Source organism: Diadema antillarum, unplaced genomic scaffold (assembly GCF_040938485.1).
Source record: "Diadema antillarum isolate AM-2024a unplaced genomic scaffold, OU_Dant_1.0 seq00001860_RagTag, whole genome shotgun sequence".
Taxonomy (NCBI): domain Eukaryota; kingdom Metazoa; phylum Echinodermata; class Echinoidea; order Diadematoida; family Diadematidae; genus Diadema; species Diadema antillarum.
The window spans coordinates 590,418-605,372 of record NW_027272531.1 but is presented as its reverse complement, the minus strand read 5'-3'; the positions used below and the strand labels follow the sequence as shown (position 1 = coordinate 605,372).

The 14,955-nt window shown below is 38.5% G+C and overlaps 1 protein-coding gene across 1 annotated transcript; it reads left to right on the top strand.

The window, feature by feature from the left end:
* Window positions 1-14,955, top strand: LOC139712814 (SEC14-like protein 2). The gene is made up of 12 exons (XM_071624606.1): window positions 1-54; window positions 791-860; window positions 1,503-1,546; window positions 2,403-2,465; window positions 3,362-3,455; window positions 4,630-4,721; window positions 5,707-5,805; window positions 6,500-6,644; window positions 12,398-12,504; window positions 13,197-13,336; window positions 13,988-14,139; window positions 14,813-14,955. Exons 1-12 carry the CDS (start codon window positions 1-3, stop codon window positions 14,953-14,955), a joined length of 1,203 nt encoding a protein of 400 aa, XP_071480707.1.

Genomic DNA, 14,955 nt, shown 5'->3' with positions numbered 1-14,955 from the left:
ATGAGTGGATTTCCCGGCGACTTATCGGACAGCCAGAGGGAGAAGCTGGCAAAGGTAACGACAATACCCTTTGCACATTATTGCCGCTCAACGCGTCTTTAGCCTGACACACCTCCTTTACCCTTTCTTATCCAAGCAAACTTGTGTTGATAGCCAGTTGCAAGTGTGTAGGTCCTACTTTATACGCTGTATTATAATAATAAGTTGAGAATAGCTGAAGAAATAATGGATGTGAAACTCTACGGCTGAAATGGGTAGGGGAAACAGTATAGAAGAAAAGATTGTTAGTATGTGTTTATATATTTCATGTTAACCTGAACATTTGTACATACTGCCATTATTGCTCCCCTCCCCTTCACACACACACACACACACACATACATACACACACACACACACACACACACACACACAAGAAGAAAATACACTCAAAAAATCACTGCAGTGACGATAGAGTGTACAATTACAATGAAGAACCAACATGCATTATCTTGTTTCCGTTGATCTTAAATAGGATTTATTGTATTATACAGTTTATAAAGTTTTTCTCTTGATTGTGAGAACTAACATACCAGTTTCAGTGGTGTGCATTGATTTTATGAATGTTTTCAAAGTCGTCTCTGTGGCCGTCTTTGACCGTGTACAGATTCTAATTCCGCCTCTCTATGTAGTATAATGCGTTCCATGGTTTGGATTACACTGGTCCTGCCTACACCGATAAGATTATTATACCAGACACCACTGTTTTTAGTTGTCATACTATGTTTGTTTTGTTTTTGCCTATGTTTAGTTTAAGGACAATCTGAAAGATGTCTTGAAACCAGATCATGACGACGTTCTCCTTCTCAAATTTCTTAGAGGTAAGTGATCCGTTTTAAAGACTTATGTAGACGACATTATTATAGCCTGAGGTGGAAAAAACGAAAAGAAATTAACATACCTCTGTACATAGACATGTCTATAATAGTCTGTGGCGCCACAAAACGTGTTAAGTAAGGAATGAATGAATGGATGAAACCTTTAATAACCTTTGGAATGAAACCTGTCATAGCCCATTGGAGATCTGTTGTATAATTAGTTTGACGGTGTTTTAGATGGTGGATGGAGAAGGTCAATCTTTGACCACTGGATGACCAATGATGACCACCCTTCAACCTTTCAAGAAAATCTCGTTGTTGCAGACGGTATATATGGCAACATGATGTTAGTCGCCATAAGGCTCTCTTAGCAAGTGTTCTGCTTGCTCAACAACCAGGCGCGGTTTTACTTCAGTAACCTATTTGCTTATCGTGAATCTAATAGAGATATAATTCTACTTTCGGGAAATCTCTTCAGAGTTTTCGGGGTTCTAGTCTTGACACTTGTATAGTTCTTTGCGAAGTAAGGAATCCTTTGCATCGTGTTCTTTTTACTTCAACGGATTCATGTTATTGATACGCGGTTATTAAGTTTTCCCTTGATCTGGTTGTATTAATATAGTTTACTTCTTTCCTCATTCATAGCAAGACGGTTTGATCTGAAGAAGTCGGAGAAAATGTTCAGAAAGGTAAGTGGAAAAGTGTTACTCTGCTCTGTGCATCTGAAATATAAAAGGATGGACACGTTCATCCTGCGACTGGGTATCTTTTACAGCTCAAAATGTCTCATCTCCGGCAAAATATGGAAAGGAAGAGAACATTGATGCAGAAGGGGAAGATGTGCTGTTAGAAAATGCAGTTATCATTAAATTTTGTCACCTTTCCATAACTCTTGCCCGCCTTTGACTGATAATTAATAATGTCGAAATTTCAGAGGCTGGGTATTATTGCTCCAAGATCATCGTGTCTCTGCCAGCATGCAGGGATAGCCTGGTCGTAGTATCGCTGCCCGGAAAGGAGTAGATGACAGGCTCGAATCCCACAGGTTTCGTTTTTCCGAGCATGTTTGTGTGTGTGTGTGTGTGTGTGTGTGTGTGTGTGTGTTTAGAATTGTATATCAGCAGTTGTGAATTTAAAGATACAGTGGGTGACAAATGGCAACGATTCTCTATAGTGTATGCACTGTAGCCCTCTTTTTCTCTTTCCTGGCACCTGTCATTGTCTGATACGTTGTTAGGATTGTCTGTGCTTGCTCTTCTAATACGAAATCAAAACTGACACCAAAGCAAAAACGAAATGAAGCTAACAAGCTCCCCTTGTCATTGCCAATATTTCCAAATCGATTACTCAGGTATGTATTTAATGCCTTCCCCTTTATATCTCGTCAAACGCTAGACACAAAGAGATAAATTATACTCTATACACTCCGGCGTAACAAAGATTGTGTATCAAAAAATTCAATGCGATTTTGAGTTATTATGGTGGAAATCACCACTTCTTTCTTTAATTACTTCATGCAACTAGTCATTTTCTCTTTCCTAACAGACTCTGGAATGGAGGGCTGAGAACAAAATCGACACCATCTTGGATTGGTTCAAAGTTCCTGAGGTGGGAGTGTACAGTGCTTTCAAATTTTAGTTCTCTGTGTTTATCGCTTCTCAATTGATGTTAGGCACCTTACCAAACTTTAGCCAAACATACAGGACATTACGTACATCGAATATAGGATTTTTGTATGAGAGATGTATTCAGAAAAGGCGATTTTTTTTTTTAAAGTACATGGCTGAGATTCTCAATAATTTATGTGTGGATAATAATGTGAGTGATAGACAGGTTACTGAGACATAAAGTAAACATCTCGGCAAGTCACACCTGACAACTGGCATTGCAAGTTAGCCTGTTATTACATCTTATGAAATGTAACTGCTGATCTCATTTTCTTGTTTGCGGAGTGCATTGATAAAAAGCCTTCCAATACAGTGCACTCCTGTTATAAACAACACGGTTATAACGAAATTCCGGTTACAACGAAATAACATTCAGGCCGCAACATTATTGGCTCTATGTATTTTTATTGTTTATTTGTTCGGTTATAACGAAATTTTGATATAACGAAAGAAACTATTCGTTATAACGGGAGTCCACTGTATTACACTGTATAATAATCTTGATCACTGTGATATCTCTATAACGATACACCAAATAACGCACAACACTGCACCACTACTCACCGCTTCATAATGTTAAACTAATTTAGGTTCTTGACATTTTTATTCTTAAAAAGATATGACATGCTCAAATCGAGTGGAGCAGAAGTAAAACACAGCTTACAAATGGCTCATTAATAGACGGATAATATTATAAGCACATTGCGCAAATAAAGCTATACATTTTGCACATCACCGCTCTCCATAACATTTCGGGAGCCTATTTCGGCAACATGTTTTCGCCAATAGCGGTTTCTGATTGTTCATGATTTATGTAACATGATTGTTTACTGACAGGTGTTCAACACATATTGGTGTGGAGGTGTTTGCGGATTGGACAAGGAGGGTCACGTGATATTTGTGACACCAATTGGAAACATTGACCCAAAAGGTTAACACTCTTCTTCCTATCTAACATAATGAATTCAATTTGACCGACGACACTCATAAGCACTGATTACTTGTAATGCAATCAATTCAATTTCATACAATTCAATTCAACAAATGTTATTTCAAATCAACAAAATGTAGGCTGACATCATGCTTACATAAGTGATATGTGAGCTACAGAAGACTTTGGATAACAGAGGAGTCTGCCGAATGCATGATACGAAGAGCTGTAGTGATCCAATTTTGACTCGCATATGTAATGTTGGTATATGTACAAACATAACAACGTACCAAAGAACAGATGGTTATGGCGGCACTTGTTAAGGTTAATCATTGTCGTTACCAGTAAAACCTTCATCAGGTCCGGTTTATTAAAACTTTGATGTGCTCATGTGGATGTCCAAAAGTCATGCAACCTTCGAGTGGGGTCATTTCTTTTTTAACAAGAATGGTTTAACTGAAGTGTCCTATAGCCGCCAGAGTATAAAGTGGGTCCAGAAGGCAATGAAGACATCCGGGTATCCACACTTGCACTTTGAACAGTCATTGTTGTCATAGCAATGTAGAAGCAGCAAGCAAAGAATGAATATATGAATATAAGATATGTAACTTCGTCAGATCCTCCACCCATCTCCTTCTGGTATACCCAGACATGCACATTACGAAAACCTACAGCTAACGAGCTCTTCCATTCACTATCGTCACACCTTTTTTTCTTAATTATCTTCCTACAATCAACCGTTCCAAAGAAAATGTTAAGTAAAGCAAAAGAAAAATAACGATAAAATTCCAATCAGCAACCATCCCCTTCGTAACATTTATGATCCATTCTTGATAGAATACTTCATTATTGTTTACTTTAGTCGTATTTGATGTAATGTAGTTATGTTTTATGTATATCAACCACACTGAGATTTCTGTCTTTTCTGAAATACACACTGTATAAACGTGCTATTATAGCTATTAATGTTCTGTCAATCCTGAAATGTTAGTAGTTAACCTGATAATGCTATGTTAATATGAAATCTCTGACTGTATCAATATCGAGTGGAAAAAGTCAACTCAAAGCATATTCCTTGCTTCCATATCTATCTCTTTCTATTCCCTCTATCTCTCCACATTAACTCCTTTCATTCGTCTGTATCTCTCTCCCTCTCTTTCTTTTGTCTCTCCAGGAGTTCTCTTCTCTGCCAAGGCGAGTGATATTCTGCGGACGTACACATATTTCTTGGAATACCAACTCCTAAAGCACAGAGAATATTCCAAGGTGACTCAATGCACAGTGGTGTAGTTGCAATATAACTGTATAGTATAACTGCAATGCATGAAATTAAAACTGTCTCTGTGACGCTGACGTAAAGAGGATACCTGCCTTTTGTGACCACTTACAGAAGTATCCGTCGTATATAATGTTAATAAACATCTTAATGCATACACTTTGTACATAAAGGAGCTTTAGATCTGTGATGCGAACAATAAGACGACGTTATTTAGGGGGGAAAAAGAAGAGAAACAGAAAAAAAGTTATGTTCTTCACTTTGTCCAATCAAGGAGGAGGCGTCGATCGTCTTAGCATCCGCGTCGCACATCTCAAACTCGCTATTGACACAAATGCTGAAACACAAAATCAACAGAGAGGCGCATGATATCATGCACACACGTTACATGCATAGTATGACACCCATTTTTTTGCCCAACCTTGTCTAAATATTTTTTTTTATTGCCTTCCAAATACTATTGTATGGATACTAACCCAGGGGATCATAAGTCGTCATTTTCATAACATTCGTTAACTACCTAAACGGCCCGTTCAACGCCAACCTGTCTACAAGATTGTCTATGAAACTGAAATTAGTTAATCACGCACAGTAGTTTTCGTGACTGGTTATCTCAAAAGAGTAAATGTAAAGCACGAATTAGCGAAATAATGCTCTCCAAACGGAAATAGCACAGACAAAATTAATTCACAGGTTTACAGTTCAGTCATGGGCTTTACTTTTGTATACATTTAAATTGCCTCGATATCTTGATAGATACAAAAATGATCGAAAATTGTAACAACAGGAAAATAAGAATTTCATGCAATACATTTCTTATGACGACATTATAATCAAAAGCCAATATCTACAGGGTAATCCGAGTAACACTGTGATTTTGATACTATTTGATATACCCATATAGGGACCTCTTGTAGTGATCAGTGTCGGTGATTTAACTTTAAACCAGTCTGTTTTGTGTCTGTTACATTTCAGAAAGCTGGTAGGTACGTAGAGGGTTCCTTGATGATCTTCGACCTGGAGAACATGGGCGTCCATCATCTTTGGAAGCCAGGCTTGGATCTCTTCATCAAGGTACGTTGAACTAGGAGGGGGGTCGTTCTGGTCACCATCTGGCTTAAGCATGAAGTTCTGTCTCTACATAATATGAACGTGAATTTCATTCAAGTATCTATACGTCGGGCAAGCTGATATGCATTATATTACTTTGAAAACGAGTGAAGTGCCTAACCAAGTGAGAGAAAAGAAAGGTCATTTTGGAAATGTGCATGATGAGCTAATTACAAACTGGCTTGTTGAATACTTTCAGAAGCACACTTAGTAATGCCAGGCCCTCAGAATGCTCGGTAACGGTTTTTTTTTTCTTTCCCAATTTCGTTATCATCATCGTTATCATAATGCGTTTCATTTTATTTTACGAATTCAGAAGATTGCCGAAGCCACTACATTTTTGCATGTGGATAAAGTGGTGTCAATGATTAGAACCTCTAATATTCCTTTATTCGCGTGTTTCTTTGCATGCTCTCAACGGATTTTTCACGTTTTTCAAGATATAGACATTTCTTTATATGCATTTGATGCTGAAGAAATTAGTTTCCTGCAGATTTAGAAATGCGCATAAACAATGGACATGGTTTACAAGTTTCCCATCGGCAAAGGGTTGAGAAGAGCAAAATTAGTTGGTGGATCTGCTAACAAAGACTTCAGCTACGTTTGACATCTGCTCAGCTCATTGTGCCGTCTTTCTTACTTGTTTCACAACACGCAGGCAGCGGCTCTCGCTGAGCAGCACTACCCCGAGCTGATTCACCGACTCTACGTGATCAAGGCTCCCAAGATCTTCCCCGTCACTTACTCCCTCATCAAGCCCTTCCTCCGCGAGGATACCCGGAAGAAAATTCACGTCCTCGGAAGTACGTGCGTCATAACGAGCATGGTGACGATAAAAGTGATGACAATAATGATGATGAAGATGGTGGTGATTATGATAATGATGATGGGGATGATGGCGATGATGGTAATGGTGATGATGATGATGATGATGGTGATGATGATGATGGTGATGATGATGGTGGTGGTGATGATGATGATGGTGATGGTGATGATGATGGTGATGATAATGATGGTGATGGTGATGGTAATGATGATGGGATGATGTTATGATGATGATGATGATGATGACGATGATGGGATGATGATGGTGATGATGATTATGATAGTGATAATCATCGTCGTCATTGGTGTCGTAATCACTTTGTCTCCTCTTCTTTGTCATCTACCAAAGATAAAGGCATGATGTGCCCATCAGTCTTCTATAACATAATAGAGAGGTCCGCTCTGATTCTCGCCTGAGAATCATCAAATACTGTAATGATATCCGAAAATCCTCGTTCAAGGATGTGCGCCACGGACCGGAAACAAAATAATGAACTTGACCTTGACACAGATCATTTAAGTCTCCACTTTGCCATTAACATAACATTCCCATATTCACTCCAAGGAATGGGGAGTAGGATAAGGATATAATGGGTTGAGGCAGATTGCGTTGTCATATAATATGATGAAAGCAAGGCTTTTTCCCAGTATAAAACTTATACTTGAGACGTTTCAGCACTATGTAATGATCAGGCTTCAAGACTATTCTTACTGCGAGAAAGCTGTCAATGGATGTGCGTATTAGCATTTAGTCAATTTCAATTCTTGAGCGTGCACATCTTCGGTATTCTCGAAGTGGTGTAATGATATGACAGCAAATTAAATCTTCTTTTCGAGAAAACAGATTTGATATTTGTCCCGTCCTATGGAACTCACTCCAATTTCGTACACACAACGCATTGCAGAAGCGCCTTGCTTCCCTTTGGACGACGCAGTGAAGACACAGATAGAATTGTAATTATGCTCTCGTTCGTTAGGTGCATTCCTCTGCACTTCCGAATAGTTCACCTGATTGATCGCACATCTTCATGTTTGGTCAAATATATTCCATTCTATATTGTTACTATATATGTCATTATTATTATTATAGGTTTTCCCGGTCAATTTCATACTTTTGTCATTCAAGTTCCTATTCCGAGCATTCGATTTCACGCATTCCACGCTCGCAGCACTGAATCAGCAATCAAATTCAAAATCCGGTCATTCGAATTAACTAACCGAGCATTCAAATTCACTGTCGGAGCATTCAAATTCACTATCGGAACATTCAAATTCACTATCGGAGCATTCAAATTTAAGAGAGGAGCACGCATTTCATCAATGAGCATTCAAATTCATGTCAAGCTGGCGACGGAATCTCGTCGGTCATTCAAATTCGTGAATAGGCAACCATGTTCCAAATAACTGCATTCAATTTAAAAGAAGTCCTGAATTTAGTTAGTTTGGGGCCGTGTATGCATGTGTTTCTCATTTGGCTTTGAACATATTGGGATTTATGATGATTATTTATTTTGCAGTATAGGTCCACCTGTTCATTGACAATTTTGAACTCGCGCTTAGCAAAAAGGAATATACAGGCACATGTCCCTCGGATTGGACATGAAATGGAGGTCCCATGTGTGAGAGAGTCACAACTCATGCACGTAAAAGATCCCACTTCATTTATTCATCGCAAAGAGCAGAACATCCAACTGGACCCCATATGGTAGACCAGCTATTGCAGCTGAATATGGGTTATCCAGCCATCTTCTTTGATGGAAAATGAAACAAACAAACATTAGGCACTGTATAGGCCTACAGACGAGCATAATACGGAGGGTTGGTTGACACTTTCGAGGGAAAAAAAACAAAAACAATTTCGACTAGTATACTGAAACTGATACATGAACATTTTATACGTCTTGTTTTTTGTGTATTGCTGTCTTATTGATTTACTTTTGCGGGACTATGTGAGATCATTGTGTGTCAGTTTGTCTTTAAATTGATGAATTGTCATTATGTGGTTGGTGTTGGGGCGTTGTCAGCATGCAGTATCATCAAGAAATATGATTGAATTGTCGTTGTGTTGTTTGGATGCACTGCTGATTGGACATTACAATTTGAAATTTATTGAGATGAAAAACAAAGAATACATGAACAGAGAACAATGTAGAACCTGTAAACAATCATAATTACACAGTATGCAAGCCTTCATTGGTTGTGTTGGCCCTTTTTCCTTTCTTAAAAGTCTACTCCATTTTCCTCGTTAAATTGATCGCACGAAGTAGGAACTTGATCGCCTAAAAATGAATTTGAACGCTCCAAACAAGCTCGTTGGGACTATCACATGACTGTCGCATGAATTTGAATGCACGAGTAGGAAAGTCGGTGCTCGCATTTTGAAATTGAATGCCCAATCGTGAATTTGATTTCACAAAAACGAAATAGAACGCCCATAAATAAAATTGATCGCTCGGATTCTGAATTTGAATGCCCGAATATTTTCGTGTGCGTGCGCCGTGTGAATTTGAATGCACATTAATGAATTTGAGTGACAAAAGTATGAAATTGACCGGGAAAACCTATATTATTATTATTATCATCATTATTATAGGTTTTCCCGGTCAATTTCATACTTTTGTCACTCAAATTCATTAATGTGCATTCAAATTCACGCAGCGCACGCACGCGAAAATATTCGGGCATTCAAATTCAGAATCCGAGCGATCAATATTCATTTATGGGGGTTCTATTTCGTTTTCGTGAAATCAAATTCACGATTGGGCATTCAATTTCAAAATGCGAGCACCGACTTTCCTACTCGTGCATTCAAATTCATGCGATAGTCACGTGATAGTCCCAATGAGCTTGTTTGGAGCGTTCAAATTCATTTTTAGGCGATCAAGTTCCTACTTCGTGCAATCAATTTAACGAGGAAAATGAAGTAGACTTTTAAGAAAGGGAAAAGGGCCAACACAATCAATAAAGGCTTGCATATAGTGTAATTATGGTTGTTTACAGGTTCTACATTGTTCTCTGTTCACGTATTCTTTGTTTTTCATCTCAATAAATTTCAAATTGCAATGTCCAATCAGCCATCATCAGTGCATCCAAACAACACAACGACTAATAATCATATCTCTTGGTGATACTGAATGCTGACAACGCCCCAACACCAACCACATAATCGTGATAATGACAATTCATCAATTTAAAGACAAACTGACACAATGATCTCACATAGTCCCGCAAAAGTAAACCAATAAGACAGCAATACACAACAAACAACACGTATAAAATGTTAAAGTATCAGTTTCAATATAGCCGAAATTGTTTTTTTTTCCTCGAAAGTGTCAACCAACCATCCGCATTATGCTCGTCTGTAGGCCTATACAGTGCCTAATTTTTGTTTGTTTGTTTCGTTTTCTATCAAACAAGATGGCTGGATAACCCATATTCAGCTGCAAGAGGTGGTCTTCCATAATATGGGGTCCAGTTTGATGTTCTGCTCTTTGCGATGAATAAATGAAGTGGGATCTTTTACGTGCATGAGTTGTGACTCTCTTACACGTGGGACCTTCATTTTATGTCCAATCCGAGGGACATGTGCCTGTATATTCCTATTTGCTAAGTGCGAGTTCAAAATTGTCAATGAACAGGTGGACCTCTACTGCAAAATAGATAATCATCATAAATACCAATATATTCAAAGCCAAATGAGAAGCACATGCATACACGACCCCAAACTAACTAAATTCAGGACTTCTTTTAAATTGAATGCAGTTATTTGGAACATGGTTGCCTATTCACGAATTTGAATGACCGACGAGATTCCGTCGCTAGCTTGACATGAATTTGACTGCTCATTGATGAAATGCGTGCTCCTCTCTTAAATTTGAATGCTCCGATAGTGAATTTGAATGTTCCGATAGTGAATTTGAATGCTCCGACAGTGAATTTGAATGCTCGGATAGTGAATTCGAATGACCGGATTTTGAATTTGATTGCTGATTCAGTGCTGCGAGAGTGGAATGCGTGAAATCGAATGCTCGGAATAGGAACTTGAATGACAAAAGTATGAAATTGACCGGGAAAACCTATATTATTATCATTATTACTATTATTGGTATCATGTCACTATATCAACGTCATTATAGTCATCAACATCATCACCCTTGTTATATAGGTTTTCCCGGTCAATTTCATACTTTTATCACTCAAATTCATTAATGTGCATTCAAATTCACGCAGCGCACGCACGCGAAAATATCGGGGCATTCAAATTCAGAATCCGAGCGATCAATTTCATTTATGAGCGTTCTATTTCGTTTTCGTGAAATCAAATTCACGATTGGGCATTCAATTTCAAAATGCGAGCACCGACTTTCCTACTCGTGCATTCAAATTCATACGATAGTCACGTGATAGTCCCAATGAGCTTGTTTGGAGCGTTCAAATTCATTTTAGGCGATCAAGTTCCTACTTCGTGCAATCAATTTAACGAGGAAAATGGAGGAGACTTTTAAAAAAGGAAAAAGGGCCAACACAACCAATGAATGCTTGCATATTGTGTAATTAGGATTGTTTACATGTTCTACATTGTTCTCTGTTCATGTATTCTTTGTTTTTCATCTCAATGAATGTCAAATTACAATGTCCAATCAGCAGTGCATCCAAACAACACAACGACTAGTAATCATATTTCGTGATGATACTGCATGCTGACAACGCCCCAACACCAACCATATAATGACAATTCATCATTTAAGACAAACTGACACACAATGATCTCACATAGTCCCGCAAAATTAAATCAATAAGACAGCAATACACAACAGACAACACGTATAAAATGCTCATGTATTAGTCTCCTCGAAAGTGTCAACCAACCCTCCGTATTATGCTCGTCTGTTGGCCTATACAGTGCCTAATTTTTGTTTGTTTGTTTAATTTTCTATCAAAGAAGATGGCTGGATAACCCATATTCAGCTGCAAAAGCTGGTCTTCCATATGGGGTCCAGTTAGATGTTTTGCTCTTTGCTATGAATAATGAAGTGGGATCTTTTACATGCATGAGTTGTGACTCTTTTACACGTGGGACCTCCATTTTATGTCCCATCCCAGGGAAATGTGCCTGTATATTCCTATTTGCTAAGTGCAAGTTCAAAATTGTCAATGAACAGGTGGACCTCTACTGCAAAATAGATAATCATCATAAATACCAATATATTCAAAGCCAAATGAGAAGCACATGCATACACGACCCCAAACTAACTAAATTCGGGACTTCTTTTAAATTGAAGGCAGTTATTTGGAACATGGTTGCCTATTCACGAATTTGAATGACCGACGAGATTCCGTCGCCAGCTTGACATGAATTTGAATGCTCTTTGATGAAATGCGTGCTCCTCTCTTAAATTTGAATGCTCCGATAGTGAATTTGAATGTTCCGATAGTGAATTTGAATGCTTCGAGAGTGAATTTGAATGCTCGGATAGTGAATTCGAATGACCGGATTTTGAATTTGATTGCTGATTCAGTGCTGCGAGAGTGGAATGCGTGAAATCGAATGCTCGGAATAGGAACTTGAATGACAAAAGTATGAAATTGACCGGGAAAACCTATATTTTTTTTTATATTATCTATCTATCTATCTATCTATTTATCCATCTATCCATCTATCTATCTATCTATCATCTATCTATCTATCTATCTATCTATCTATCCCTATCTTTACGACGTTGGTCTGCAGGTAACTGGAAAGAGGTCATAATGAAGCAAATTGATCCCGACCAACTTCCGGCCTACTGGGGAGGGTCCATGACTGACCCAGACGGTGACTCAAAGTGCCCAAGCATAGTAAGCGCGTGGCATGGCCCCCTTTTTTGTATTGCTTTTGTAGTTCTATGGCACCAGCTGGATTATTGGAAATGGACATTTAAGACATTCATTCTTGAAGTAAGTGATAATTCTTTGCTGCGAATTGTGGTGTGACGAGAGGGGCAGTATTGCCTGTAACTCTGCTATACAAAGGGCTATGTAAGACGCAGTTACACGTCTTTAAACGGACGTCATCGCATTAGATACATGGATTTGGTGATTCGGAAGAAATTTTTTAATTCTTTGATCTCTTGGACAATTTCGTCAATTGGCTTATTCTGCAGAATCCAAGGGAAGAGCCCTTCATCAATAGGAATATCAAACTTTATACTGTATGTCTCCTTGTCAGCTTGCAAGTCAATATCATTCAATTTTGTTTTCATAACTTAACCAGCTGTACATTTTTTGTTAATGAAATAATCATAATCAAGACAAAGTGTCAATTTGCACTAAATATATCTATGTTGTAGAATTGAATGAATCCTATCCACATCACAATCTTTGAAAAATAGTATGCTCTTTTCGTTCAAAACGATAAGACCTACATTACACCTGTGTATACCAATGTTGCTCTGTACCAAAATGTCTTTACATCGTGGCTGTGTTTGAAAACCAATAAATCAGTGAGCTTATACATCCGTTGCTTCTTTTTCCTTCTATTTTGGTCCAAGATTAAACAAGGTGGCAAGATTCCAAAGTCGTTCTACCTGAAAGACCGCGAACCGCCACACACACTGACTACACACGAAGTGTCGAGAGGGGGCGTCATTGAGTTCAAGTACGAGGTGAAACATCCAGACAGCGTCATGAGGTAAGTTAATGTGGACCACTGATCTCTATGTAACTAAAGTAACAGTTACATCTAACTATTGTTACATAGAGATTAGTGGGGATGCCACAGAATCTAAAATCAGATAAGGCATGTAAGGAGGTTGCATATATACGGGAGGTGAATTTTCTAGAATATTCAACATCATGATTTTTTTTACTATATTAGGTGTTTAAATCTGGCTTTTAATGTCTTGTTCAAGAGTAGATGGTAATATGAGTCAGTTTCACCCCCCCCCCCCACACACACACACAAATAGAAACAACATGATGATGCAGTCCGCTCGATGCACACAACACGCAACAACATGAAGATTAAACACACCGTCATGATAAGTCAATGGCGGACCATTATTTTTTTTAAACAAAAGACATGTATGAAAATGGAGGGGGCGTGCGACCCCTTTAATTTTGTAGAGGTGCCCCCCCCCCCTTTTACGGAATTCCTGGATTCGCCCCTGTAATTGTCATGTACCAACACAGACGAGCATCCTTGAGCTATAAGGCATTAATATTTCCTCGTTAATGTGAAAATGTGCACGGATGACTAAACTACACAGACACTTTGTATCCATAGAGCAGAGCCCAGCACTCGCCAGATAAACTTGTCATTTCGCTGACTCTCTCTTGAAAGGTACGAGTTCCAAACCGACCTCCACGACATCAAGTTCGGCGTCGATCGCGTGGACGATAAGGGCAAACGTACTCCAATCATGCAGCTGGAGAAATACAACAGCCACATGGTCCCCGAGAGCGGAGAAATTATGATCACCGAGCCGGGAAATTGTAGGCAATCACTTCTTACTTTCCGCTATAATTCTCATTTTGTTGTCATAAAGAAGTCTTTCCTTGTGCTAGTGTAATACTCTTATGATTCTGAAGCACTTGCTTCAGGAAGAGGCGATCATGCCGAATATTGTGACGCATGGAATTCAACACAATGTCTACCGAAACAGTAGTTTGTTTGTTTTTTTTTCGTTTTTTTTTTCCTGAGTGAATTGTCATGTCATGAAGGCAGATGATTAATGAATATGTAAAGACATTTTAGCATTCTACTAAAGTTTGATAATACGCATTGTTTCAACGTAAACCAAAACAAAACCCAAACACCGTCCTCGATACAGTTGTAATTCTAGACTGTCCGAATTACGATTTATCAATTTTTTCTTCTATTGGTTCTCAGAGTGTTATTTGCTTTCAAACAAGTCGACTGACACTGAGATAATGTTTCCTCGAACGCGTAAATACAATGTATCCCATCCGGTCTGAAACATTTCTGAGCAAACGTTTCAGAGAAGTGCTCTCATCAGCTAATGTTATTTATCCAGATTGTGGTGCACATACTGACAAATTCAGTGAGATAAATGATTCACTTTTAAAGATGTCGATGCTATCTGTTTACAATCATTCCATCTTTGAATCATGTTTTGAACACAAGTTTCTTATCTTCTTCTCCCAGACATTGCGCGGTTCGACAACAGCAGCTGGACAAAGACAAAGAAGCTTTCCTATTGGCTGGAGCTCCTGGAACCCAGTGACGTAGAGCCCGAGTTCCAGGAATTAGCAGAAGGGGTTGATGACATTAAATTAGACGATGACTAA

Bases quoted from the DNA above. Each gene is read 5' to 3' on its own strand.
- LOC139712814 (XM_071624606.1), top strand. From the start codon at position 1: ATGAGTGGATTTCCCGGCGACTTATCGGACAGCCAGAGGGAGAAGCTG. The intron at 55-790 runs GTAACGACAATA...GCCTATGTTTAG, and splicing joins AGAGGGAGAAGCTGGCAAAG to TTTAAGGACAATCTGAAAGA. The intron at 12,505-13,196 runs GTAAGCGCGTGG...TTTTGGTCCAAG, and splicing joins ACTCAAAGTGCCCAAGCATA to ATTAAACAAGGTGGCAAGAT.